The sequence below is a fragment of the Macrosteles quadrilineatus genome, unplaced genomic scaffold, assembly GCF_028750875.1.
Source record: "Macrosteles quadrilineatus isolate MER2022 unplaced genomic scaffold, UCM_ALF_1.0 Scaffold_9__3_contigs__length_116548681, whole genome shotgun sequence".
NCBI lineage: Eukaryota > Metazoa > Arthropoda > Insecta > Hemiptera > Cicadellidae > Macrosteles > Macrosteles quadrilineatus.
In genome coordinates, this window is record NW_026542602.1 from 18,117,184 (window position 1) to 18,141,276 (window position 24,093).

The 24,093-nt window shown below is 34.3% G+C and overlaps 2 protein-coding genes and 1 pseudogene across 5 annotated transcripts in view; 1 reads left to right on the top strand and 2 right to left on the bottom strand.

Moving 5' to 3' along the window:
* The first annotated feature begins 2,172 nt into the window (after positions 1-2,172).
* Positions 2,173-11,332, top strand: LOC129002769 (dnaJ homolog subfamily C member 2-like). The gene is made up of 2 exons (XM_054430810.1): positions 2,173-2,286; positions 9,346-11,332. Exon 2 carries the CDS (start codon positions 9,352-9,354, stop codon positions 11,209-11,211), a length of 1,860 nt encoding a protein of 619 aa, XP_054286785.1. The 5' UTR covers positions 2,173-2,286; positions 9,346-9,351; the 3' UTR covers positions 11,212-11,332.
* Positions 5,004-5,566, bottom strand: LOC129003268 (cell division cycle 5-like protein; annotated as a pseudogene).
* Positions 11,333-14,737: 3,405 nt separating the features above from the next.
* Positions 14,738-24,093, bottom strand: part of LOC129004162 (fibronectin-like) — a 139,186-nt gene continuing 129,830 nt past the window's right edge. For 3 of the 4 annotated variants that reach the window (XM_054432610.1, XM_054432611.1, XM_054432609.1), the window contains exon 9: positions 14,738-21,364. In XM_054432610.1, coding sequence (XP_054288585.1) covers positions 21,056-21,364 — 309 coding nt within the window. In that variant the 3' untranslated portion in view covers positions 14,738-21,055. The remainder of the gene's footprint in view (positions 21,365-24,093) is intronic. The other variant, XM_054432612.1, reaches the window with a different exon arrangement.

The window sequence follows — 24,093 nt, forward strand, 5'->3', positions numbered from 1 at the left end:
ACCCACATTACCCTTGTATGGGAATGTTTATTGCTCCAGACTTTTGGGTTGGCAGCACTGTTCACCCCATAACAACTACTCCCTCCCCCAGAAACCTTGCAGCCAATGAGAGCAGTCGACAGGGTTTCTAATCCACTTCAGTAATTTTCCCCACCACTTTACCTAAAAATACCCACTATTACCCACTCAGCTTGAATAAGAGTAATATGTGGTGTAATGACATAAAATATATAATTGAAATATATATCAAACTATTTTACCCAAAATAAATGGACATAATGTATTTTTGTAAAAAAAAAACTTTAACCCAATTAAATATTTTGTATCTAGCTTGTCTGATATGTGGTTTGAGTAAATTATGATTCACTTTCCATAGAACTTTACATAACTATAAGTAAAACCATTGACTATATATACCTACAGACGTATATTTAGTCAATGATACAACTTAAGGGTTTAGTTGCAGAGTTAATTTTGTTACAAGTCAATGTTAGCAACGTTGTGTTAGGCAAATAAAATGAAACCATGGAGTATTCAACATCAAATAAACTAAAAAGATGGCACCGCACTTAAAGTTATTTAACTAAAAAATAAACTTTTTTTAGGCTGATGGTAAACACGAATGCGTTACGTTGGTAATTTAATAACATTGTCTATTGAAAATATAAATTATATAGGCCTAGAACTTATGGTAAGCTTAGGCCTACTTGAACTTATACTTGAAGGTAAAATTGAAAACAATGGTTCGCAATGTTTGGTTAATTTTATCAATGTTTTACATATTTAGGTAGTTTTTAGCAGCTTGAATTCGAATCCCATATTGGCTGCACTGTACTGGAACGAGTGAACTTTAATCGAAGATCAGTGAATCAGAATATGACGTCAATGGTATCGAATGGATACGATACTAATGGTATCGATACTTTAGTTCCGATACTAATGGTATCGATACTTTAGTTCCGATACTGAGCCGGTATCGTTACTTTTTTGCGATACGGTATCGATACCAAATATCGGAAAGACAGTGGTATCGCAACAAGGAATTATCGAAGAAGTGGAAGAAGAAAAAAGGCTTTGCTGAAGGCAAAAAAAGTTGCCAATGTTTTTAAGGTTTGATTCTAAACATGAAGCCTGCTAAAGCAGAAACTTCCCAATGCACTAAAAACGAAAAATACCATGAAGCGAGCATGAAATACCCTATTTTACCCACTAAAATAGAATACCCGCGAAAATACCCACCATAGCTTAAAATACCCACAAAGTGGGTAATTACCCACCAATTCGAAACCCTGGCAGTCGATGCCCCCACCACAAGAGCAAGAGGGCGTTCATTACCTCACCAAATTGAAAAGTAACCAACCTGACCGATTTCAATATCGGGCAGGTAGGTCCCTTCACCAGTTTGAAAGGTTACCTACTTGAAGGGATCCCAACCGGGGTTCTACTGTATTTTTCTTATTTGCTTTTGGTCTGTTATTTCCTCCATGTATTTGTCTTCACTCTTCTCTTCACTTCTACTCACTCTTCTGTCTTCTGGTTTTTACTAGGGATGAGAATATCAGTGACTTTAAAATATCACTCGGAACTGTGACTGTGACAAAGAAATATCGGTTAAAAATATCGGTGACTAGTCACAGCGATATATGCTACGGTGGCGCTCCGTGCGGTGATACTCAAAACTACGAAACTGTGACGATGCCATTGGCGTGCATCACTCGAACGGCTAACCAGCTACTTGTGACTGCGACTGTGACTGTGACTGCTCCTAACCCCGAATGACTGCTACTGTTGACGATATAGGGTGCAAAGCCCGCTCAAAGTACAGTAGTTCGCTCAAAATCCGAAGGATACAGAGAGCAGCAATTACAAGGACGGCGGATACAGCCCAGTCACAGCGCTCCTACAGTCGATATTTTGAACTAAAAGCCTGTGACTGGGGAACAGAGACTGTGACTCGCTCAGTCACAGCGCTGCTCGCGCTTCTACAGTCGATATTTTGAACTAAAAAGCTGCGACTGCGACTGCAAATGGTGAACAGAGACTGTGACTCCGGTAGCTGCTACTTTTGATATCGTGTCACAGACTGTGACTGTGACTTAAAAATATCGGTGACAAAATCACAGTCTGTGATTTATCGCTCATCCCTAGTTTTTACTTTTTGGTAGCCGTGGCGGTATGGTGGTATCTATGTCCTTATCCAGAGCATTTGCAAGAATATCTCAGAACTAAGAAGTTTTTCACATTAATTTTTAAATTCTAATCCATTTTTTAACTGAGCCAAAACAGGTAAAATACTGCTTTCATATTTGAACCTTGTTTGTTCTTATGTTATGACATTTTCTGTATGTAGATTGTAATTCTATTCGTAATTTTAGGTTAGGATTAAATCCCTTTAAATATATTTTAAAGCTTGTAAAATTCCGAGGGCATAATGGATAAAATATAGTCAACACTCGATTTCACACAAATACAACGGTTTTGATACAATAAAATCCATAATTTAAATTAACTAGGTTACGATTGTACGAGCAATAGGCATAAACTTACTTAAGTTAGGGCCTAGTGGCATTTTAACCTCTACAACAGAAGTTCATTTATTTATTTATTCATTTTCAACGGTAAACACCATTTTACAAACAATACATTAATTTATTAAGTGCGACATGAAAGTGAACTAACAAGCAGATAGTAGCGAAATTCTAAAGTAACTTATATCTATGAAAAGCAAACAGTAGTAGGTTAATACCTATAAATAAACAAGAAAAGAGCTGAGGGCAAATATTTACCGTATTTACACTTAGATATGATGTAATTTTTATATGTCTACTTACAGTATTTTTAACGCTGAATCCAAAAATGCAATCAGTTTTTGTCGGAGAGATTCCTAAGTGGCCGTAAAATGAAGGTTAGGATTACGAATCTCTAAGGATAATTGAGCGGTACTGAAGGTAATGGTAATGTTAATATGGCGTGGTCTGGATGGGTCCGTACTGAGTGAAGAGTGAGGAGTGAGGACTGAGTGAGAAGAGCAAACAACTGTTTATACTTGATCTAATCATCTAATGCGGAATGAAATCAAATCAATTCGTTTTGAAACCAAATAATCACTTCTTATTTAGGCATGTGAGGAAGGTAGGTCGGACTTTATGCTGATTCGTGACTATATTAAGTCCTTTGAAGTGAGGTTAGATTAGGTAAGTTAAAGGTTAGGTTATATTGAACCGACTCATTAATTTATGCAACGTCCAGACTGTTTTTGCACAATTGAAATAGTGGGTGAAACACAATGAAATAACAATATCAAAAATGCTTGCACATTTTTGATACCTATCGTTATTTCATTGTGCTTGCACATTTTTGATATCGTTATTTCATTGTGTTTCACCTACTATTTCAATTGTGCAAAAACAGTCTGGACGTTGCATAAATTAATGAGTCGGTTCATTATAACCTAACCTTTACCTTCCTAATCTAACCTCACTTCAAAACACTTAATACAGTCATGAATCCGCATAAAACCCGACCTATCTTCCTCACATGCCTTTTCTGACATAAAATGCGATTTAAACGTTAATATTAAGGTTGGGTTGGGTTAGGTTAGATTAGATTAGATTATGTATAACTTCATTTATTAGTTGCTGATACATTGTATTATGCACTGTGATATACGTTTTGTGATGTACGTTTTCACTTTTAGACACAATGGGATTATGTACTATGGGATTATGCACTATGGCACGTTCATTAACAGACGTTGAGGCATTAGTCAATGGTTGAGGATTGGAATGAGAACGATGATCATGTCGGCATTGGCCAAGCTTCTATTACTGATATTTTACGTGAATAAATTCTATTTTGTTTTATAATTTATGTTCATGTGATTAATAGTTTATGTATCGTAGTTGATTTATTGTATTTCTAAACAGCACCAAAGTCCATTTTCTTTTAAAAATCTAGTTATTGCATATTGTAACTCTGATTTTGCTCTCATGGCGTCATGTGTGGTTTTGTCTGTTTAGTATCGAAAGTAAACAACTGACAGCTGTTTCCACTCCACAAACCTTCCACCCCTTTTTAGTGTTAGTCGCCACTAGAACTTGGACTCGTCCATACCACAAATATGTTAATAAATCAACAAAACTGAAGCCTAATATTCTTTATTTAACTGTACAGCCACTTAGGAATCTCTCCGACCAAAACTGATTGCATTTTTGGATTCAGCGTTAAAAATACTGTAAGTAGACATAGAAAAATTACATGAAATCTCAGTGTGAATAGGGTAAATAATTACCGAGCTGAGCAATACTCAAAATTAAACTACAGTATAGAGTTCATTTAAGGTTAGGAAGTTGTGTCCCAGCATAAAATTGTTAACTCTTTCAAGCACAGTGTAACATTTATTTAACGGACTTTTTGACTTCTTTGCTGCACGGTGTTACATCTTTGTAATGCGAGACATTTTATTTTTTGTAAACGAGACTACTAGCGCTATGCATCTGAAAACTTTAAATTTTAGTACTATGGACCTTTGCTAGGTGGCAGCACCGTCCATTTGTTTACATTCTGACAAATAACTCCTAGAAAACAGCTGTTCCTGGTGAAAGACTCGTGACCAAGATCCCGTCTTTATTTTTATGCAAATGAAAGATATGTTGTAATTGATTATATAATTCCTATGTTGTTTTGTAATGTACGGTACTGTTATAATAGCGTTACTAGAAATTTTTTTAAAAATTCTTAAAGAAGGAATAATGTTTTTGCTACAGTTGTTGTTGTCGGTCAGTTTGTAGGATTTTTGCTAAAACAAATTTCATCCCATCCTATACCCTGCAGGTGGCCTACATTATAATAATATCAATAAACATGTATTTTTTTTATAGACTGTGTAATGAATATTATATTACTAACTAAAGAAATTTTTAACTAAAATAATATACAGAAAGAGCATTACAGTTGATCACCCTTTAGGAGAAGATCACAACTAAATTCAAATAGCTCAGAAACATCAAATCACACATAAAAACTGTTAGTTAATGTGTGTACTAAAGATAAATAGCACAGAAAAGGAGTAGTTAAACTTGTTTGCTTCCTTCATCTTTTAGCTTCAGTTCCTCCAATAGCTCCTGCAACTTGCCATACTTTTTCTGAAGAGTTCTTTCTCGTTCCATTTGCCGACTAACATCATCAGTGAGAGACTCAATTCTGCGAGGTATGGCCGCCTCCTCCTGCTCCTTGAGGAACTTAAATGTGGACAGCTCCATGCGGGCTTGCTCTATCTGGTCATGTAAGCCCTGCAGCTGCTTGATCACTGCTGCCGCTCTCGTCTGATAGCCTCCTGTTATGATTTTGATTTTCCGCTCCATTTTTGCTGCTCTTTTAGCTTCTTTTGTCATGTGAGTTCTATTTTGCTCTAATCGCTTTTCTAAGGACTCCAATCTATCTTTCTTACTAGGCTAGCCAGATTAGCTCTGGTGTACCTATTTTGATTTGCAAGAAACAATACTTGACTGAAACATTCTTCCCATACTTGTGTGAATGACTCTAAGGTGAGATCTCCATGGCCCATTTTGGCACTATATTACAGCCCAGCCCGGTCACGGAAAAACAGCTCCGGTAACGTGACCGGTAACGGACTGTTCGTGGCCGGACTGTAATCTTACTAGCCTATATCTATAACTATAAGTATAAAAGAGGATGTTTGTATATATATTTGTTTGGCAGTGATAAACTCAGACACCGCTGAACCGATTGCCACGAAACTTGGTACATACGTGTAGAATGTCATGGAATAGGTTTATACACCATCAATTTCGCGATCCGTCCAATCGGCTCCGCCCCAGTGGCTCTGGAGTTTCCCATGTTAACCTTATGAGAAATGGAATTAATGAATCTTAATTCTTGTTTCAATTACAAGTTGGTTCTGTTCTATGATGTTCAATAGCATTTAAGTTACAAGGATTACCAACAGGGTGCAGCACTATTATTTCTTTTACATTTATGACAACAGCTAATTTGCAACCAAAGGTGAGTGAGCGTAGCGAACGAACTTCAACCTGGAGGCGAGTTAGCGTAGTGAACGAGCTAACCTGAAGGCAAGTGAGCGCAGCGAACGAGCTCCAACCTAAAGGTGAGTGAGCGTAGCGAACGAGCTCCAACCTAAAGGTGAGTGAGCGTAGCGAACGAACTTCAACCAGGACGTGATTGAGCCATACGAACGAGATCATCTTGAAAATTAAGAAGTTTAACGGGGCAAAGCCCGCGGGTTACAGCTAGTTATTTATATAGCTCCTAGGCTAGTTGACAAGACTAGGCCTCATTTTCAGGTTATGCTCTGTGCACAATTCTACAGCTAGTCCAACGTTTGATTTGCCAGTTTTATTGGAATATATCAGATTAGTGTGAGTCACCGAACTGTAACATAATTAAGGTACGATATGTTTCTTACCTGTTGTTTTGATTATAATTTCTAAATCAACACTTCTGGCGAAAACTTCAACTGACAGCAACTTTACAAAGGTAGGCTACTCACAAGGCTGGGATTGCCGCGCTTTACAACTGTTTTTGCTGCTTTGGCGGGCTACGTCATTTTCACAGTCCATATCTCGGTGGCACTTGGAGACTGGCGTATTAGGTCGAAAAATCAATATTCCGACCAATTGTAAGATTGAACAGATGACGTATTCGAATAATGATTATTATGTATAACCTATATTCAAAGCTCTGTCGTGTTTTTAAGAGTTTTTCCATATTTGACATCTCATTTGATGTTTAGGTTAGTGACCGGAGACAAGTGACCGGTCTGTAACCTATAAAACTTTTAAATTATGCATGTAATTGCTAAAATAAAGGAATATATTATTGGGAAATAAGGTAAATAAGTAAGTACGGTACACACATTTAATTATTTTTTGTTCAGTTTTATTTTTTATTTATACCTGAGACATAACTGATCCCATTCTGTGACATTGACCCTACTCAAAATGACGAACCTTAATTTATTGCTTAGTAAAATGTTTAAATTCTTATTCTCATCGCTCCTATTCCATTATAATTATTGTTAATTGACCAGAATTGTTGCTGCTGTAATTAAATAAAATGTTTTTTAGTATATTATCGAGTGCAGGGTCGAGTGCCGATTGCCTAAACACTTTGACAAGGGTCATTTTACAGCCTGAGGCTTGGCGGGGCGAGTGCCGGCCAGGTATGAGTGACCGGTTCCACGGTGCAGCGGGTAGGGGGGTGGAAAGATCCATCAGGGGGGATGAGCAAAATTAGTTTTAGGGATGAAATTAAACTGTTATACCCTAACCTAACCTAACCAAACTTGCTGATAATGAAAAAAATTGGTTTACTAATCAAATCGATATTAATTTTCAATCGTACCCTGTCTCCGTGAAATCCTGCCCACTAAACCCCTTTTTTCACATTTTTTTTTTAAATTTTTTGTATAATAAAAAAAAATTTGAAGATATTGAATTTTTAGTGAAGATTTTAATTAAATTTCTTACTCTTCTACAAAAAACATTCCTAGTACATATTGGTTAAAAACATAATGTATAATTAATAAAATTATGTTTTTACGAAGATTAATTATGTTATCTGACAATCAAAAATAACAATAACTGTCGTAATAATTGGCAGATATATCCAATTAGATATATCCGCAGGGCCCAAAAAGATAACGGGATATATCCGTCTACCGTCCGCTATGCACAAAATGCTAGCAGATATATCCGCCTCTATAGTCCTGAAGGGTTAATAGGGAACTAGTAAGCGTATAACTCAGCAGCATTTCCATGCATTCTCTAAATTAAGTCGACATTGAGGGGTTCCGTCACAATTATGTGTATGAATAATCAACAATTTTAAACAGATAAATACAAATTCATCTGTGGGGGTGAGAATTATGATCGGACCTCAAAATTAGTGTGACATGTTCAAAGCGATGCTAGTTTTCAAGCGGGCCTACAAGGACTGTTTTCCACAGCAGCACGAATTCTATCGAATGTTGGTTATCAGGCGTCCGATCTAACTTTGGATGGCTTGTCAGCTTCTTTTTTTAAAGCAGTAGCTGTTGTTCTAATTTGGTTTCCACCACATGATTGTGCTACGTAACGGATTCCATGTCACCCTAATTAAAAGAATGTTCGGAACTTCCCCCAAGTTGCAATGACTGAATCATTTCTTTTTAAATTAGACTCGAAAATAAACGTGCGTTGCTCAGGTGACCCTTGCTCTATGACCACAGATAATAAATGGCATCGTGTAGGCTTTCCTACGAGCCTAACCCCACCACTTTCAGACGACCTGTCGCTGAACAGTGTGCTGCAGAAAATAGATACGTTTTTTTGTCGCACCCTGTAAAATGACTTGATTTCTATCAAAGACGCTAAATTTTTTACCCACCCAAAACTGGTAGGACAACTTATTGTAAACTATAGCATCTTTTACGACATAATAATCTAGCAATGTATCAAAAATTGATACAGCTTTCCCTTAAAAGTCTTTGACTTCATGCTTCATTACAAAAATGCCACTGGCGTAGATACAAGCAAAAAAAAAAAAAAAAAAAAAAAATTAAGGGAGAAAGTATGAATAATTATGACAGTAGCGCAGTCTATGAGTGGCTCTAACAATGTTCTTTTTTATGGAAAATAAGCTACTGGTGGTTCATTTAGATGGGATTTCATCTTCAGTTTCCAATAGGCCTATACAATGGTTATAGTTATTGAAATTCATATTTTTTACCCCTGGACTAAAAAAATAGGCTTAACATATCCTTGTCAAAAAATTACAACGATACAATTTCTGCCGGGACTAACAGAGGTTGACCATTTTACCATTGACCATTTTAGCCTCCATTCCTTTTCAAAATGGACTGGCTAATATATTTATTTAGGATATAGGCCTACTATAGAATTTCAGTGCACTAAACCTCCAGTTGTATGCCTTATTGTAAGGCTGTGGCATTTAACATTTCCAAATCAGCCCACAGCTAAAGAATCTAGGCTATTCAAAACATACCAAAATCCGTGTTTTAAACTAACCAAATTGAACCTTCCAGTAACTTATGACCTCTTCAATAAATACTCCTTGAATATAGGCCTACTGTACCGTAATTTGAATTGTTAATTAATTTTTAATATTAGTTATATATATATTAATTGTGAATATAATCTTAATTAGTAATTTAGCAATTAATATTAAATGCCAACTGTTTCAATAACTAAAGTTCTTACTTTTTTGGTTTAGTTAAATAAATGTTTAAAGCAAGGGTGTCCTTTTGCAGATTAACAGATGTTTAAAAAACTTTTTTTTATAAATGCATCGCCCATTCTGTTGCAGGTGACAATGGGGGAAAATAAAGAACCAGTCAACCCGGGCAGTGCAACTGATACTAGTATAAATGAAGAAAAAAAGAATATAGGAGAGTCAGACGAGAGGCAACTGGCTGTTAAGCTGCGTCGTGTTGAGTGTGTGGGACCTTGGTTCCTTCGATATATCCGTGAAAAAGATGCGGAACATCACCATTGTGAATCGCAAGAGGCAGATGAAGAGGAGTATGAAATTGAAAATGATGATACATACTTGAAGAGCCTTGATCCAAAATTGTGGAAAAATCAAGACCACTACGCAGTGTTGGGCTTAGCAAAGATAAGACACCGTGCACCTGACGCTCTCATTAGAAAGGCTTACAAACAAAAAGTGTTGCTGCACCACCCTGATAAAAGAGCAAATGCAGGAAAGATAGATATTAATAATGATTACTTTACTTGTATCACAAAGGCTTGGGAAATTCTTGGGTCAAAAGACAAGAGAAGAGCTTTTGATTCGGTTGATCCTGAATTTGACAATACAATACCTTATGATAATGAACATGTAAGAAAACATTTCTTTGAGGAATTTGGTCCAATCTTTGAGCGAAATGCTAGATGGAGTGATAAAAAGAATGTACCTAGACTGGGAGGTCCTGATGCCACTAAAGATGAAGTTGAGAGATTTTACAACTTCTGGTTTAATTTTGAATCATGGAGAGAGTTTTCTTATTGGGATTCAGAGGCCAAAGAATCCGGTCAAGATCGTGATGAAAGAAAATGGATAGAAAAACAAAATAAAGTTGACAGAGCAAAAAAGAAAAAGGATGAAATGGCTAGAATAAGAAGATTAATCGACTTGGCCTACAATCTAGATCCACGAATTGTGCAGTTTAGGAATGAAGAAAAAGAACGAAAATTGGCTATGAAGAAAGCAAAACAAGATGCTGCTAGAGAAAGAGCTGAAGAGTTGAAGCGAATTGAAAGAGAAGCTGAGGAGAAAGCGAGACGGGAAAAAGAGGAAGAAGAAGCCAAGGAAAAAGCAAAAGCTGAAGCATTAAAAGCAGAACGGGAAGCTGAAAAACGTATTGTGAAAAAAGAGAGGAAAAAGATTAGAGATATATGCAAGGCCAATAATTATTTTATATCGAATGATAATGAATTAGTACAAAATATGACAGCAATAGAAAAAGCACTTACTGTTTACAGTAAGACAGAATTGATAGAGCTAACCAAAACTTTAGAAACCAAGGGTAAGGATGGATTTATGGAGATGATGGCTTCAGTTGAAAAACAGTCTGAACAAGAGAGAAAACAAGATGAAAGTTTTATCAATAAACATAATACATCTCAATCAAATGACTCCAAGGGCACAGCTTGTTGGTCTAAGGAAGATGTTCAAATTCTCATTAGAGCTGTTAACCTCTTTCCAGCTGGCACAGTACAGCGATGGGAAGCCGTTACAAACTTCATAAATCAGCATTATAATGGACTGCCTGGAGTAAAAGTAGTCAGAAACAAAAAGGAGGTTTTATCAAAGGTCAAGGAGTTGCAAAATACCTCTGGAGATCAGTTGAAAGAAACCATCAATAAAAATGCTTATGAAAGTTTTGAAAAGGAGAAGAAGGCTTCGTTGGCTGTTGCATCAGAAGCATCTGAACGTGTTGACGCTGTAGCAGCAGCTACAAGTACAACACCGTGGACCTCGGAGGAGCAGAAACTTTTAGAGCAAGCCTTGAAGAGCTATCCCAACGGGACACCAGAACGATGGGACAGAATTTCTGAGTGTGTCAAGTCTAGGAGTAAGAAAGAGTGTATGCTCCGTTGCAAAGAACTGGCTGAAATAGTAAAAGCGAAAAAAGCTGCCCAAGCAACAAAAAGTGCTACTGGTAAATAACAAAGTACGTTTTTATAGTAATAAATTCATTTTTGTGCTTTACTGATACGATACGGTTTTAACTTCATAAAATGGTTTTGTGCTCTGGAATGTAAAAATTAAAGTCAAAGCAAAAATATAATTTAGATTTACATTGCTCATGTGGATTCCAGCTATAGGTCTCCCAATTTAACTATATGCCATTTGACGTTTGAGACTTGAGATAGTATTTTTTTTCAGTTAGAAGCCTAATTTGTTGTTGTTAAGGTTGGTAACTTTTTCAGTTCGTAATAGTACCTACATTTTTAAAGATTAATGGCCATTTTATTGGTTTTATAAGCCATTAGGTCCTATAGTCTTAACTGCTTATGTTTTTAATAGGATTGTTAAATTTTATTTGTTTTAATAGGCCTAAGTTGAAAGATTTTAAAGTTTTTTTATAATGCACTACCGGTATTTAAAAAGTGAATACTGGAATTTTTTGTGTTTTAGAGAAAATCATGTGCGTTTTTCAATGTTTAATGAAGACTATTAAGATATATTACACTCATTTCCTTACAATCTTGTTATGATGAAATCTTTAAAATCGTCAGTCCACAACTAAATGTATTTAAATAATTTTTTTGATGTCCTAAAATATTGAAACAACAGTGTAACTTAAATATTAAACCTTTACACACCAGTCCATTGTCACCCTACTTCAGAGTACATGTATATCTGTTGGTATTAAGTTTTAAGTATTAAGATCTGCTGCACCCTGCAACTAACCCTTTTGTTGTTTAAAATATATTTTGAAATGTTGTTGACTGTTAACACTAAAATAATTTCCAAAAAGTGGCTGTTAACCAGTTTGTACAATATTTTTTTAAAGTCTTTAAACAACCAAACCATGGTTACCTAGAATACTGTACTAATATCACACTACAAGCATAATAATTTACTGAATGAGACTAATACAGCCCCTGATCAGAAGCTCAAAGTAGATTTCACATCCTGTTGCAAACCCTGAAGCCTGTTTTCCCCCAATTTCCCACGGAACAAGCTATTACGTAGGTCTCATGGCAAGACGTGGATCCAAGCCCGCTTTTATAAACGGGCCCAGGCTCAGGAGCGCAAGCAACAGAACATACTTTGAAAATATTTAAGTCGTGCGAGAATAGAATGCTCCCCGCGGTTCTCGCTCATCACTCATCACTCCCACTGCTTGTATGTTACTACTTGTTCATTGACTTATCTTTATTTGTAATTTGTAATGTAATTCTTTCACTACTTACTAATTGTTCCTTTTAGTCAATTAAATTTTTATTTTATGAATCCTATCAAAGAAAAATGAGGGGGCGAAACTACCTCTCGGGCCCATAGCACGTCACATGCTAACCGCTAGCCTGCCTGAATACAGTATTGTTTTAATGTCCACAGATGCCAAAAACACTACCCATTTAAACTCATGTAATATGTAGGCATATATAAAAAAATGTGTCCATTGATAAATCAAGTAAAAAGGATCTCATTTCGATGATATTCGGTACAAACGTGTAAACCTACATTTATTCAAACAAGTTCGCGAACCAGTATGATTGGACTATGGAAACTGGGTTTTATGTGGTAGAAATTTGTTTTATCCCAGTTCCACCCTAAAAACATAAAATTTACCAATTTCTTGCTAAACAATTTTATTTAGCTTAAATAAATAGGCCTAATTAATTTTGTGTTTTGGTAGGCTACAATTATTAGTTGTATGGAGAAAACTCAAGAAATTATAAATTTAAATTCTCATGTTAGCCTGTTCTTATGGGGAATAAGTAAACTGTTGGCTTGTTTATGGATATATTTTGACCGAACTTGGCAAATTTGTATATTTTATATTGAGCTAACAACATAAAAATAAAATAATAAAAAAATACACTTTATAACCACCCATGTAGCAGCAAACCTAAGTATTTGTTAAAACTAATAATATTGAATAAATTTGACATGTTTAAGGAAATATTTAAGTGAAAATCCAATGAGTTAAATGGAAATTTGCTTGGTCTGTAGGTTTGCTGGACAGGGTTATTTTATGTTTTTTATGTCCGGTTTGTTTTGTGTGCATTGTGTCAAGAACAGTTCTTCTACTTTAGAGTAATTTTTTTCTGCTTTTGTTGATAATTAATAATAACCTGGGGAAAACTGATGTACATATAACTTAGATTGACTTATTTGAACATTATAAAAATTGATCGAGTCTTTAGCTTAGTCGGTAGCATGACAAAGTTATGGTAGTGATGTTATGGGTGATTGTGTCTCGTGTCTCTCTTGCACTGTACAGGCTCAGCCTTTGCTTTTCTTGATAACTTTGACTAAGAACAAGAACCAAACATTCCATCTCCTTGTTAAAGTCGTATCTAGTTTTTAAATAAAAATGGATGTAGGCCTAGATGGATAGAGCCATGTTGGAAGAAAAAACATAGGTGTAATGCTTTCATAGGTTGACGTCACACAGATTGCAAACAGAAAATGGCCTGATTCTAACTAACATATAAGTATATGGTATATGTTTTGATTTGATTGTTATTGTTTTTATAAATTGTTTCTAAATAGCGAGATGGTGTTTGCAATCTGGGTGATGTCAGCATATGACGGGAATATCACACCTATGTTTTTTCCTTCCACTATGGGCTACAGCGGGTCCATATGGGATGTCTAGTTTACTTCTGTATCTAAAAAAAGAAAAAGGAGCCTACTTAAAATAATAATGTAGTTTGTTGCCCCAAATATCAAAATCTAAGTACTGTAGACTAAATTTCAACAGCTGTGTGTTGCCCCATTGTGTTTAGTGCAGCATTATGGTTAGGGACATGTGCATTGCTATGTCCCTTACCAATGTTTGTTAATCTATGTATTGATCTTTCCCCTATCTTTTGATAGGCACTTCCATCTGATATACATACACTAGGTATCCATGGTTCAGATATTGTGTTACTGTTTTCATGAGTTGTGATTATGTTATTGTTTGTTTTAATGTGATATAGGTTAATAGAGAATGAGGAGGAATGTGGAATAGACAACCAACATTGAAATATAAAAAATATTTTTGTAACACTTGCAATATATGTAATGTAAATAACTCATGACATTTGTTTGTATCAATTGAAAATAAAATTTTAAACCAATCAGCTTTGAAATAATTTCTTTTCCCTTAAATGTGTTTACCATATACCTAGTACCTATAGACGAAGTCGTCTTCATTATTTTATGTTAGGTTATTCAACCTTCCAAGTTTACCGACCTAGAGGAAGATCAATCACCGTGAATTGATGTTCGAACGCTGATTTTTGTCTGTTGTTTTAGGCGCTGTATTTTCTGATTGTTTAAGTGCACTGCACAAGCAATTAAACATACCTACCTTCAAATCTCTTTGTCTCAGGTCCAGACTACACTGGTGAGAAAGAGGTAATATACACACAAATTGTGCTGTTTTTATATTAGTGCCTAATTTTTAAAACAGGAAGAAAAATACCACAATTAAACTCATATTATATTTCAAAATTTCATTTTTACACTCAACATTATACATCAGGGAAAATATCTGATATAGTATTTACAACAATATTTTTCAATATGGTCGTGAAGAGTAAAAAACTAGCTTCTATAGTGATAAGGTAAATGATATGATGGTTAACATAATTATATTTACAATCAGTAAATTAATTCGGCGAAAGTATTGTGGCAAATTGACATTCCATGTAAGATGCACACTGTACGTATAGTCAGTGGCGGTTCCAGGACCTTGTCAAGTGGGGGGTGTTCCACACCTACTAAGAAAGAGAATGGTCCAGGGGTTCTCCCCAGCAAAGTTTGGTATTTTTAAGCGGTTCGATGGCTTTCTTAAGCCATTTTAACGTCTAAACTATGTTCAATAATCTCAGTTCATTTTTAGGACAATTTTGTATTTGATATCTATTTTCCAGAATCCAATGGAGGGGGCTTTAAACCCCTGGAACCGCCACTGTATGGTTACAGAATTTTTGGAAACTTTTGATTTAGTTTTTGCCAAATTTAATACACAAAAGAAGTAGTTTATGAAACAGTAATACACTTATAAAGTTGTTAGGAACAGAATTACAACCCAACAATGAGATATATTATTGCTGAATTGATAATTTTTTTTACTAAACATACACTGCGGTTAAGTATAGATATTCTATTCCCTTGTTTTAAGTAGTAGCAATTTTTTTTGTAAAAAGAGCTTAATTCATTGAGCCACCAAAGAGTGTTCACCGTAAAACACAATTTTCTTTCTTTACTCCAAGATTTAAACCATGCGGAACTTAAAGCCGAACATTTAGTAGTTATGTTAACTATAGCAGCATTCGTTTTTGAAGGAAAATAAATGTTATGTTCCATCTATGATAAATATTATTATTTAGCAGTCTCAATCCAAAAGATAAAAGAGAACTTCAATAGGAGTGAATTTAATGAAAGGCTCGTCCAACTATGGTCTCTTAGCAAAAAAATGGCTATGGCTGGTCCATGTACAGTACAGTAGATGTCATGTATTCTTCAGTACCGGTGTCCATAGACTATAATAATAGGTTCATAAAAATACATTAGTACAGTGTGTTATATTTTAATCATCTAAATGATCAATTTTCTTATTGTAAGAGTTAGGCACTAAAAAATGTGATGATCCATTTAAGTACTGTATTGTGTAACAAATTAATCTAAAATTACCAGTGGAAATAAGTTATTGAAAGACAAAGTACATTCAACATTAGAAACAGTAAATGCTTCAACTTTGCTTTGGTTGAACAATTTAAACCACATACACAATAAAATAGAGCGATGATCATCGTGTATCTCAGAAATTGACCTCAGATATGATGATGATTCAAACACAAATGTATTAGTTTATTCATAGTTTAAGGCGATAGTTATTGCATTGTAGAGGTTGTCTTAACATTTAGAATACTTTCAGTCTATTCTACCTGATAATGTTGGTAAATTTAAATGATTTAGATTTTTACTGTTTTTTAGAAATTTTCTGATAACCAGCCAGTGCTCGATTTGCAGTGGAACGGAAATCCGGTACCTCTCTTTCGGAAAGATAAAAATATTGGCATAAATAAGTACATAATTAATAAATTGATAAGTATATATATGTACTGATCACATTATAAATACATTACAGTTCCGGCACCTTGTTTTTTTACAAACTGTGCTCTGCCGATCACTATAGAAAACATCAATAGAAATCATTTTAGTTACAACTAAAAGAATAACATAGTCGTTGACAACTCATGTTTGGTGTTACATTTGTTTTTAAGGCCAAGGACATCTTGCATACTTAGTGAATTCACACTTTAAAGCACTAAAGCTGAAATCAATTATGTTCAGTCCAACAATACACTCTTTTATACTTAAGGATTTGTTCATGTAGAATAGACTGCATTGTCACAATCTAACATGTAAATATATTTATATTAAATAGTAAAAAGGCTGATTTCAGAATTTCAGCTACTCTGTATAAATCGGTTTCGTACATCTATTGCGATTATATGATATCCACATGTAGAATACTACAACAATCACTCTACACACGAACAGTAATTCATAGTGTTTGGTAGAAATTACATGTTGAAGTTACTATTCTAGTAGTTTTATAAGAATTTAAAATGTTTTGTGAAGTTTAGGTTTGTGACAAATGTTTGAGAAGTAAGCCATTGTAAAGGCTTTCACATTATTTGAACACACAATGTTCTTTAGTACTCTTTAGATGCCAAAGTTGACAGTAAAAGTAAAGTTACCTGTATAAATGAAATAATGGGTTTAAAAAAGGTTAAGATTTTGCTGGATTGGTCAAGAGAAACTTTGAATGAGGAAATGGATTAATAACGATATACAAAATACTAACACAAATTTTATCTATCAATGGAACTTTCAAACCCATCTAACCAGTTTTATATTACAAAGATTTTAATTACAAAAATATTAGTTAACAAATACTTATTAGTAAAATAAATAGTTAACTTAATAAAACCTTCGTGCAAATTGTAAGTAATTTGTTTAGGAATAATTTATATTATACAGATTATCAAAAAAGAATAACAACTACATTAATAACAATATTAGTTTATCAAGAGAAGTTACAAAGTCGTTGTCAATATGCATTACACATGATCTTTAGGAATAATATATTGGTGTTTGATGTAAATATTCAATAGTAACTTCAATCAAACACTTAAGAGAAGAGTGAATACACAGTCTCTGTCTAAATACTAGGTTATTAAATAAATGGCAACAATCTGCTTATGAATTGGGCCATAATTTCTGTCTCGAAGCTGTAAACTCAAAAATAATATTTACCCTATTGGGCAAAATTTGCGTTTTCTGTTTATTTTTGCAAAATGATTAAACATATTGATTTATTCACAATTTTTTTTGTATCAACTAATTGGTATTTCAACATCGGTAAATAACATCACCATTTTAATAATTAAACAAATTTTAAATCAACTAGAGATGATTAGTACCGGCACCTTCATACCAAATAATATGAAACCATTGTTAATCCATCTCAAAAATGGTTACAATTATACTTCCTTCATATACCAATGTATAGGGAGAGAAAGTAAAAATTGTATTCTAAAAAGTATTTTTGTTCAATGCCTTGCAATGAATTAAGCTTTATGAAGTGCTAATTATTTTACCTACGACCCATATTTTACTGAGTTTTAGCGAATTTCCCATAATAGGAATAAGCTATTACCGTAGGTCTCATGGTAAGACCTAGACCCGTGACCGATTTACTTTTTCGTTTTGAGGTCCCCAGAGGCCAAAAACACCATCCTTTCAAATTCATATATATGTAGGTCTGTATAATATATATGTATATGTGTCCGTTAGCACGATAACTTGAGCAAAAATAATCCGATTTACCGATTTTGATGAAATTTGGTACAAATGTGTAAACCTACGTTTATTTGAAGAAGTTCACGAACCAGCATAATTAGATTATGGGAACGGGGGTTTATAGGGGGTTTTATGGAGTAAAAATTGAGTTTTCCCATTTTTGACCCTTAAAACACAAAATTTATAATTTCTCTTCAAACCATTTTGTAGAGCTTAAAAAAAGAAATAATTTTGGTATGTTGAAGCGTTGTTGCATGCCTAACGGTTACGGAGATAGTAAAAAAATTGTTAATTTAAAATTCTCATGTTATTGTTATGGAAGAAAACATCATCCTTCTTAGTTTTGAGTAGTAATTATTAGTAATTAAAAACCGGTCGTAGGTTAAGCAGTGTAGGCTACACAACTCTAGTGTTAACGACACTCATAAAAGTTAAATTTTCTACTCGTGACACCACTATCCTTATTCGATCGTTGCGCAAACTACTAATTTACAATTATTCAAATTTGAGGATATTACATATTAGTAGACTTGCTCATAACCATGTGTAGCAGACTGGATGAAAATTTTTGGGATAAGAAAATAATTGTTTGATTTTATTCTACAGGACGAACCAACCCACATTGGCTTTTTGAATACATAACTGTGTTTAAAATATAAAACTTTCTAAAATGTTTGGAGGGTGATATACATCTCAAAGTAAATACTTGTCTCCATTTATATTGTTGCAATGAAACAAATAAAATTTAATTGTGGTTTGAAAGTTATTAATATACAAATTTATGTTTGGTTTATCTTTTTAAAGAATTGTAGGTATATATTTATGAGGTAAACTATATTTTATGTCCAAATTACATTTATATTGGGGCTCTTATCTTTCTCTAACTTTGCCAAGTCATAAAATGAATTATTTGTAAAACTTCAGTTTCAGGTACTGCAACAGTTTCAAAATCTACATTTAAGGTTGATTTAAAAATGTGGTACCTATTTATAGTAGTTTACACAACGATTGCGTCAAGTTAGTCTTTACGACACGAGTAGTAAATTTAAGGCACAAGCCTTGGCGAGTGCCTTAAAAACTTCTACGAGGGTCGTAATGACTATTAACGCGAGTTGCGTACACTACTTTACCTACAACCGTTTTTTAACTACTACAAATTTGGTTTTTAATTACTAACAATCACTACTTATCACTTCTTAGAGAGGTTATGTTTTCGTTTATTGTCATTGGCACTGAAATTGATGCAACGACTTATTATATATAATCAGCTGATTGCATGTAATTACGTGTTTGTAAAACTTCGTTAAATAATACGTTACTTTTTTCAGGGAATAGGTTCTTCCAGCAGCATTCTTACCATAAATACTGTATCAGGTACAATTAGGGAAATATTGCATATTTTTTTGGACAACTGAGTAATATAGTGAAACAGTTAATTTACAGTTAGATCTTAGCATCGAATATGTAGTCCACAACGAGTTGGGTGAAAAAGTGGTTAAGAGGTTTTCAAAATAAACCAGAAGCACATTCACTACCGGGTACTAGACTACCGGGCACCTAGTGTATTTAATGTCAATATAGTGCCCGGTAGTCTAGACGTAAACTCCCGCCGGTCACGTCGTTAAAGCTAGGCCTAGGCATGTGTGTTACGTGTTTTTAAATGTTTTTCATGTATGTAAATTATTTGTGAACTTTGACGACCTTTGGAAGAAGTGATAATGTCCTTGGAAAACCTGAAGATGGCTCCGTTATGAGCCGAAACTAGTTGTTTCACAACCACTTGGGATTGTCGACATTACAGGTATTTAAACCACTTTAATTGTAATATACTTTTGGCTAAATTGTGAAATGTAGGATCTCATTTTAGACATTGTACTTTACAGGTATAAGATCTTGAAGAGCATCGATTGTATTTCAAGCTATTCAACCTGTTTCTTGAATTGTTATCTCTTGATCTTCAAACCGTAATTTCATTAAACTTGACAAAAAATAATGTGTTCTTCAGAATGTGTGGTTGGCTTTAACTGAACTGAAGTTTTTTTTTTAAATATCTGTGCCTGTAAATATAACCATCATCTACAATCCATGCAAATCGTGTTGGATATATATCAAAACATAATTGAACTTAAATGGTACCAGTAACAGTTTAACTATGTATTTCTTAGTTTTTTGTAGACTAAAAAGTTTGTAAAATGTTGTTTGGTAACAAAAAATGTAAAAATAACTCAATATAAATAAAAAAATGCAATAGAAACATAACTTAAATCCTAAAAATATATATTACAGTTTTCCAGGATTCACAAATCCTATTCCTTAAATAACATTCTCCTTGATAGGTGTAGTTTGATTTTTACTGTACATTTATACAAAAAAAACAACAGGTACTACATTGGAAACCATAGATATTATTCCGTTTCACCTTCTTAGCATGATATGCATAGTCATTAAATTATCACTTAAAAAATGGTTTACAGGGTTTAAGTTTTAAAGTGGGAAAATAATATGTGGCTCTAGTGCTTTATACAACTATTGATACGGTTTTTAATTGGCTTTAGTTTTCCTTAATACTGTATTTATCATAGTTGTAGTTTAGTTGTATGCAAGATACTAGTATAAAAAGAGACTGAAAATCACAAACAACGTTATCTTTTAATTTAACGTCAAAATCATATTTGAATGACGATTTGTTGATGCAAAACTTTTTTTATTTATTATTTACAAAGTTAAAATAATTTTTAACTGACAAAAACTAAAATATCTATGGGGAGAGATTTGTAACATCCTACTCTATTTACAAGGAATACATACATTCAAGTAAATTTTGGTTTTAAAATACCATAGTTTGGTCTTGATAATCTAAATGTCTTGATGTCTTACATGAATCAACAGGAAATCACATGAGCTAAGAAGTTGAAACTGGAACTATTAAAAAATTAATTAGTTGAGTTTTTCTACCACTCAATGTTGTAAGTTTCTACAAGTGTTGTTCAACAAAAGGTTTCTCCGAGGCTTCAGAGATGGAGAGGACGGGTAGTTCAAAACGATGTCCCGCAGGCTCAGAGTCTTGCCGCGTGAAGTCACAATCTCGGCTGTCATGGTCGCGCTCCCGTAAGTTACCCGCACTGACTGTGCGACGCATGGTGACTGCGTGCTCAGGCGGCACTAGAGGATCCCTCTCTGCTGACGAGTGCGCAATGTAAACGGCAGAGTTGATACGAGACCGAGACAATCGGGATCTCCAGCCTGGAACCGGGTCATCCATCCCGAAGTGATGGAGGTGTCTCTGTAAATTGAGGATCCTTTAATTTTTTCATCAGTTGGCTAGTGTTTATGCTTTGCTTATGACTGTATTTGAGTCTGAAGTGATCCTTTTTTACGTAAAAAAATCACACCCTGTTTCTGTGAAATGAGCAAAAATCCAAGTGGCAGCTAGTGAATTTAGAAAGAGGGCGAAAAATAGAAAAGAGGGACAGTGAAAAAGTACGTATTAGTCCACAACAAGTCCCTAAAGTAGTTTTTTAAATGAATTAAAATCATTTAATGATCATATGTACCGAAAGTTATTGCTAAAAAAAAATTAACTTTTATGATAATATTAACGAGTTTACAATAAATATTTAGGAATAAAATCAAGAGTTGTGTAGTTACATCTTAGATAAAACAAGATTTGTTTAAATTCAAACTTTTTATAACTAAATAACCCATTTTACTTTAAAAAAATCTGCCCTTAGAAATAAAAATGTGATCCTATGTCAGTAAAAGTTAAAACTTATTGTGTACCTATTTAATTGACTTTTGTCGTTTTTACTTTCCTATGAACTCTTATAAATGATCAAAAATAGACGACGATAAAAACAATCTGCATCGTTGTTATGTTGCAGATTTGTGTGTACAATCGTAAAAAGTCTATTTTTGTTTGATTATTCATATGAAAGGGGAAAGGGGCTGGGCCATATTTAGTTCCTAGATGCTCAAGCCATAGAGGCCCTTCTATGCTAATTTTTCGATGGCTGGATTGTAATAGGTTTAGAAACAGAAATACACGTTGTAACGCTTCAACTGGATGAACTCCATCCTTCGTTAAACCGCTTTTTTCGACGATCTGATCAGGGAATGGACCTAGGAGGCTAGGGCACCTAATAATAAATAATTATATTTTATTTTTCAATAATTTTTACGATCCAAATCTTCCAGAATCATCTTCTTTGATCGCGGTCGTGACAAAATCCTGGAACAATTGTGAAATTATGTTTGCAGCGAAGTAGTGAACATTTTCCGTGATCACAAGGACAACTCTTATATTGTCATGCACTGTGGATGCAATACTCCCTGATGTGGATTAACGTCCGCACGAGTGAGTACTACGACTATCCGCAGTAGACCAATTATTCGTATATACCAAGGCAAAAATGTGGTTCGGATTCCACCCTAAACTGTAGGTCCCTTAGTTGCCATTAGCTGTATGGGCTATTAATTTTTTATTTATTTATTACATGCACGGCAAACGCCATTTTACAAGAGAGTTGAGTTCAGATTGATAAAAATTTATGTGACTTAAAGTGAAATAGTTATAGTGCGATCAATAATTAAATATTATAACAAATATGAAATGATAATAAGTAATATGAAATACGATAACAACACAGTTTTGATGAATAAATATACATGATTTACAAGACGTAACAGCTATACAGGCATTTTTTGCACGAAAAAATAGACAATTTAACAACAAAAAACAATTATAAATTATATAAATTAACAGCTGTGTCTAAGGAATAAGTCGGCATAAGTCACTAACAAGACTACAAGATCGCGCCACTCATCCTACACTCATCTCCATTCATACTTGGCTTAAAATACCTACTTTGTATGGTCGCCATTTCATTGAAATGTAATGTCTTTCAAAATCATGATCACAAAACCGAAATAGAAAATATTAAAAAATGGCCTTGGTCACGACAAAATCGTAAACGTCTCCTGCGGGGTCGCAACGAAGATTAATCGTGGTTATTCTTCTGCAATTGTGGAGGAATCCAGAACGTGTTCTACGTTCACGGCAAAATATTAAACATTTTGAACCATCGTGAAGACATTACCCTCCCTTACAATCGTGGCAAAATTGTGAACATCTTCCGCATTTGTGAGGACATCATCTTCGTCTCTCACGATAGTGAAAAAATCATGAACGTCTCTGTGGTCTTGTAGGAATCGTAAACAACTTCCATGATCGCTGCAAGTCTTGATTATCGATCGTGCAATTTCCGCAGATGCTTTCAGCGATCGTGGGAATATACTACTAAAATCGTACTTGTAAAATCATGCTAGGCTAGAAAATCGTATCCCCAAATGAACAGATTTTCAGCAAAAATCATTTTCCAAGAAGAACATTCTGTTGAGGTCCTGAGTGAGCACCATCCTCTTGGGCCCAAAGCGTGTCAAGTGCTAACTGCCGGCCTGGTTGCTATGGTTCTGTGTATTTACCATACCATCTGGCTAGATCAATTCAATTTTATTTGTATTTGTTACAACTCTATAGTCCTGAAAACTATATAAGGACAGCATAGACATTCAAAAGATTCATTTACTAGCCTAACTAAACATCAAGACGATATATTTTTTGCAACAATACTTTCGGAGGAGGAGAAGAGTCAACAAAAAGTAACTTGTGTACTGGCTGACACTCATTAGTACCACTTGCATCTTGAATCACACTGGTTAACTTGTTCACAGGCTAACGCATTAGATCTTACATCTAGTGTAGACACTCAATATGGTCAATATGTATAATTGCTCATTTTTAAAGACAATATAATATTATACTTAAAGGGTTTTTCAAAATGAAAATGTTTCTAGTACATTTGCAACACTAGTCAATGTTATTGATAAAAAATAAGTAAATTTAATTAGATTTATGAGATAAATCAAATGTAAAACTATATTGTTTGAAGGTCCTAAGACGTTTTGAAATGTAAATGAGTATGATCGTACCGAAGAAAAGATTCAAAGAGCAGA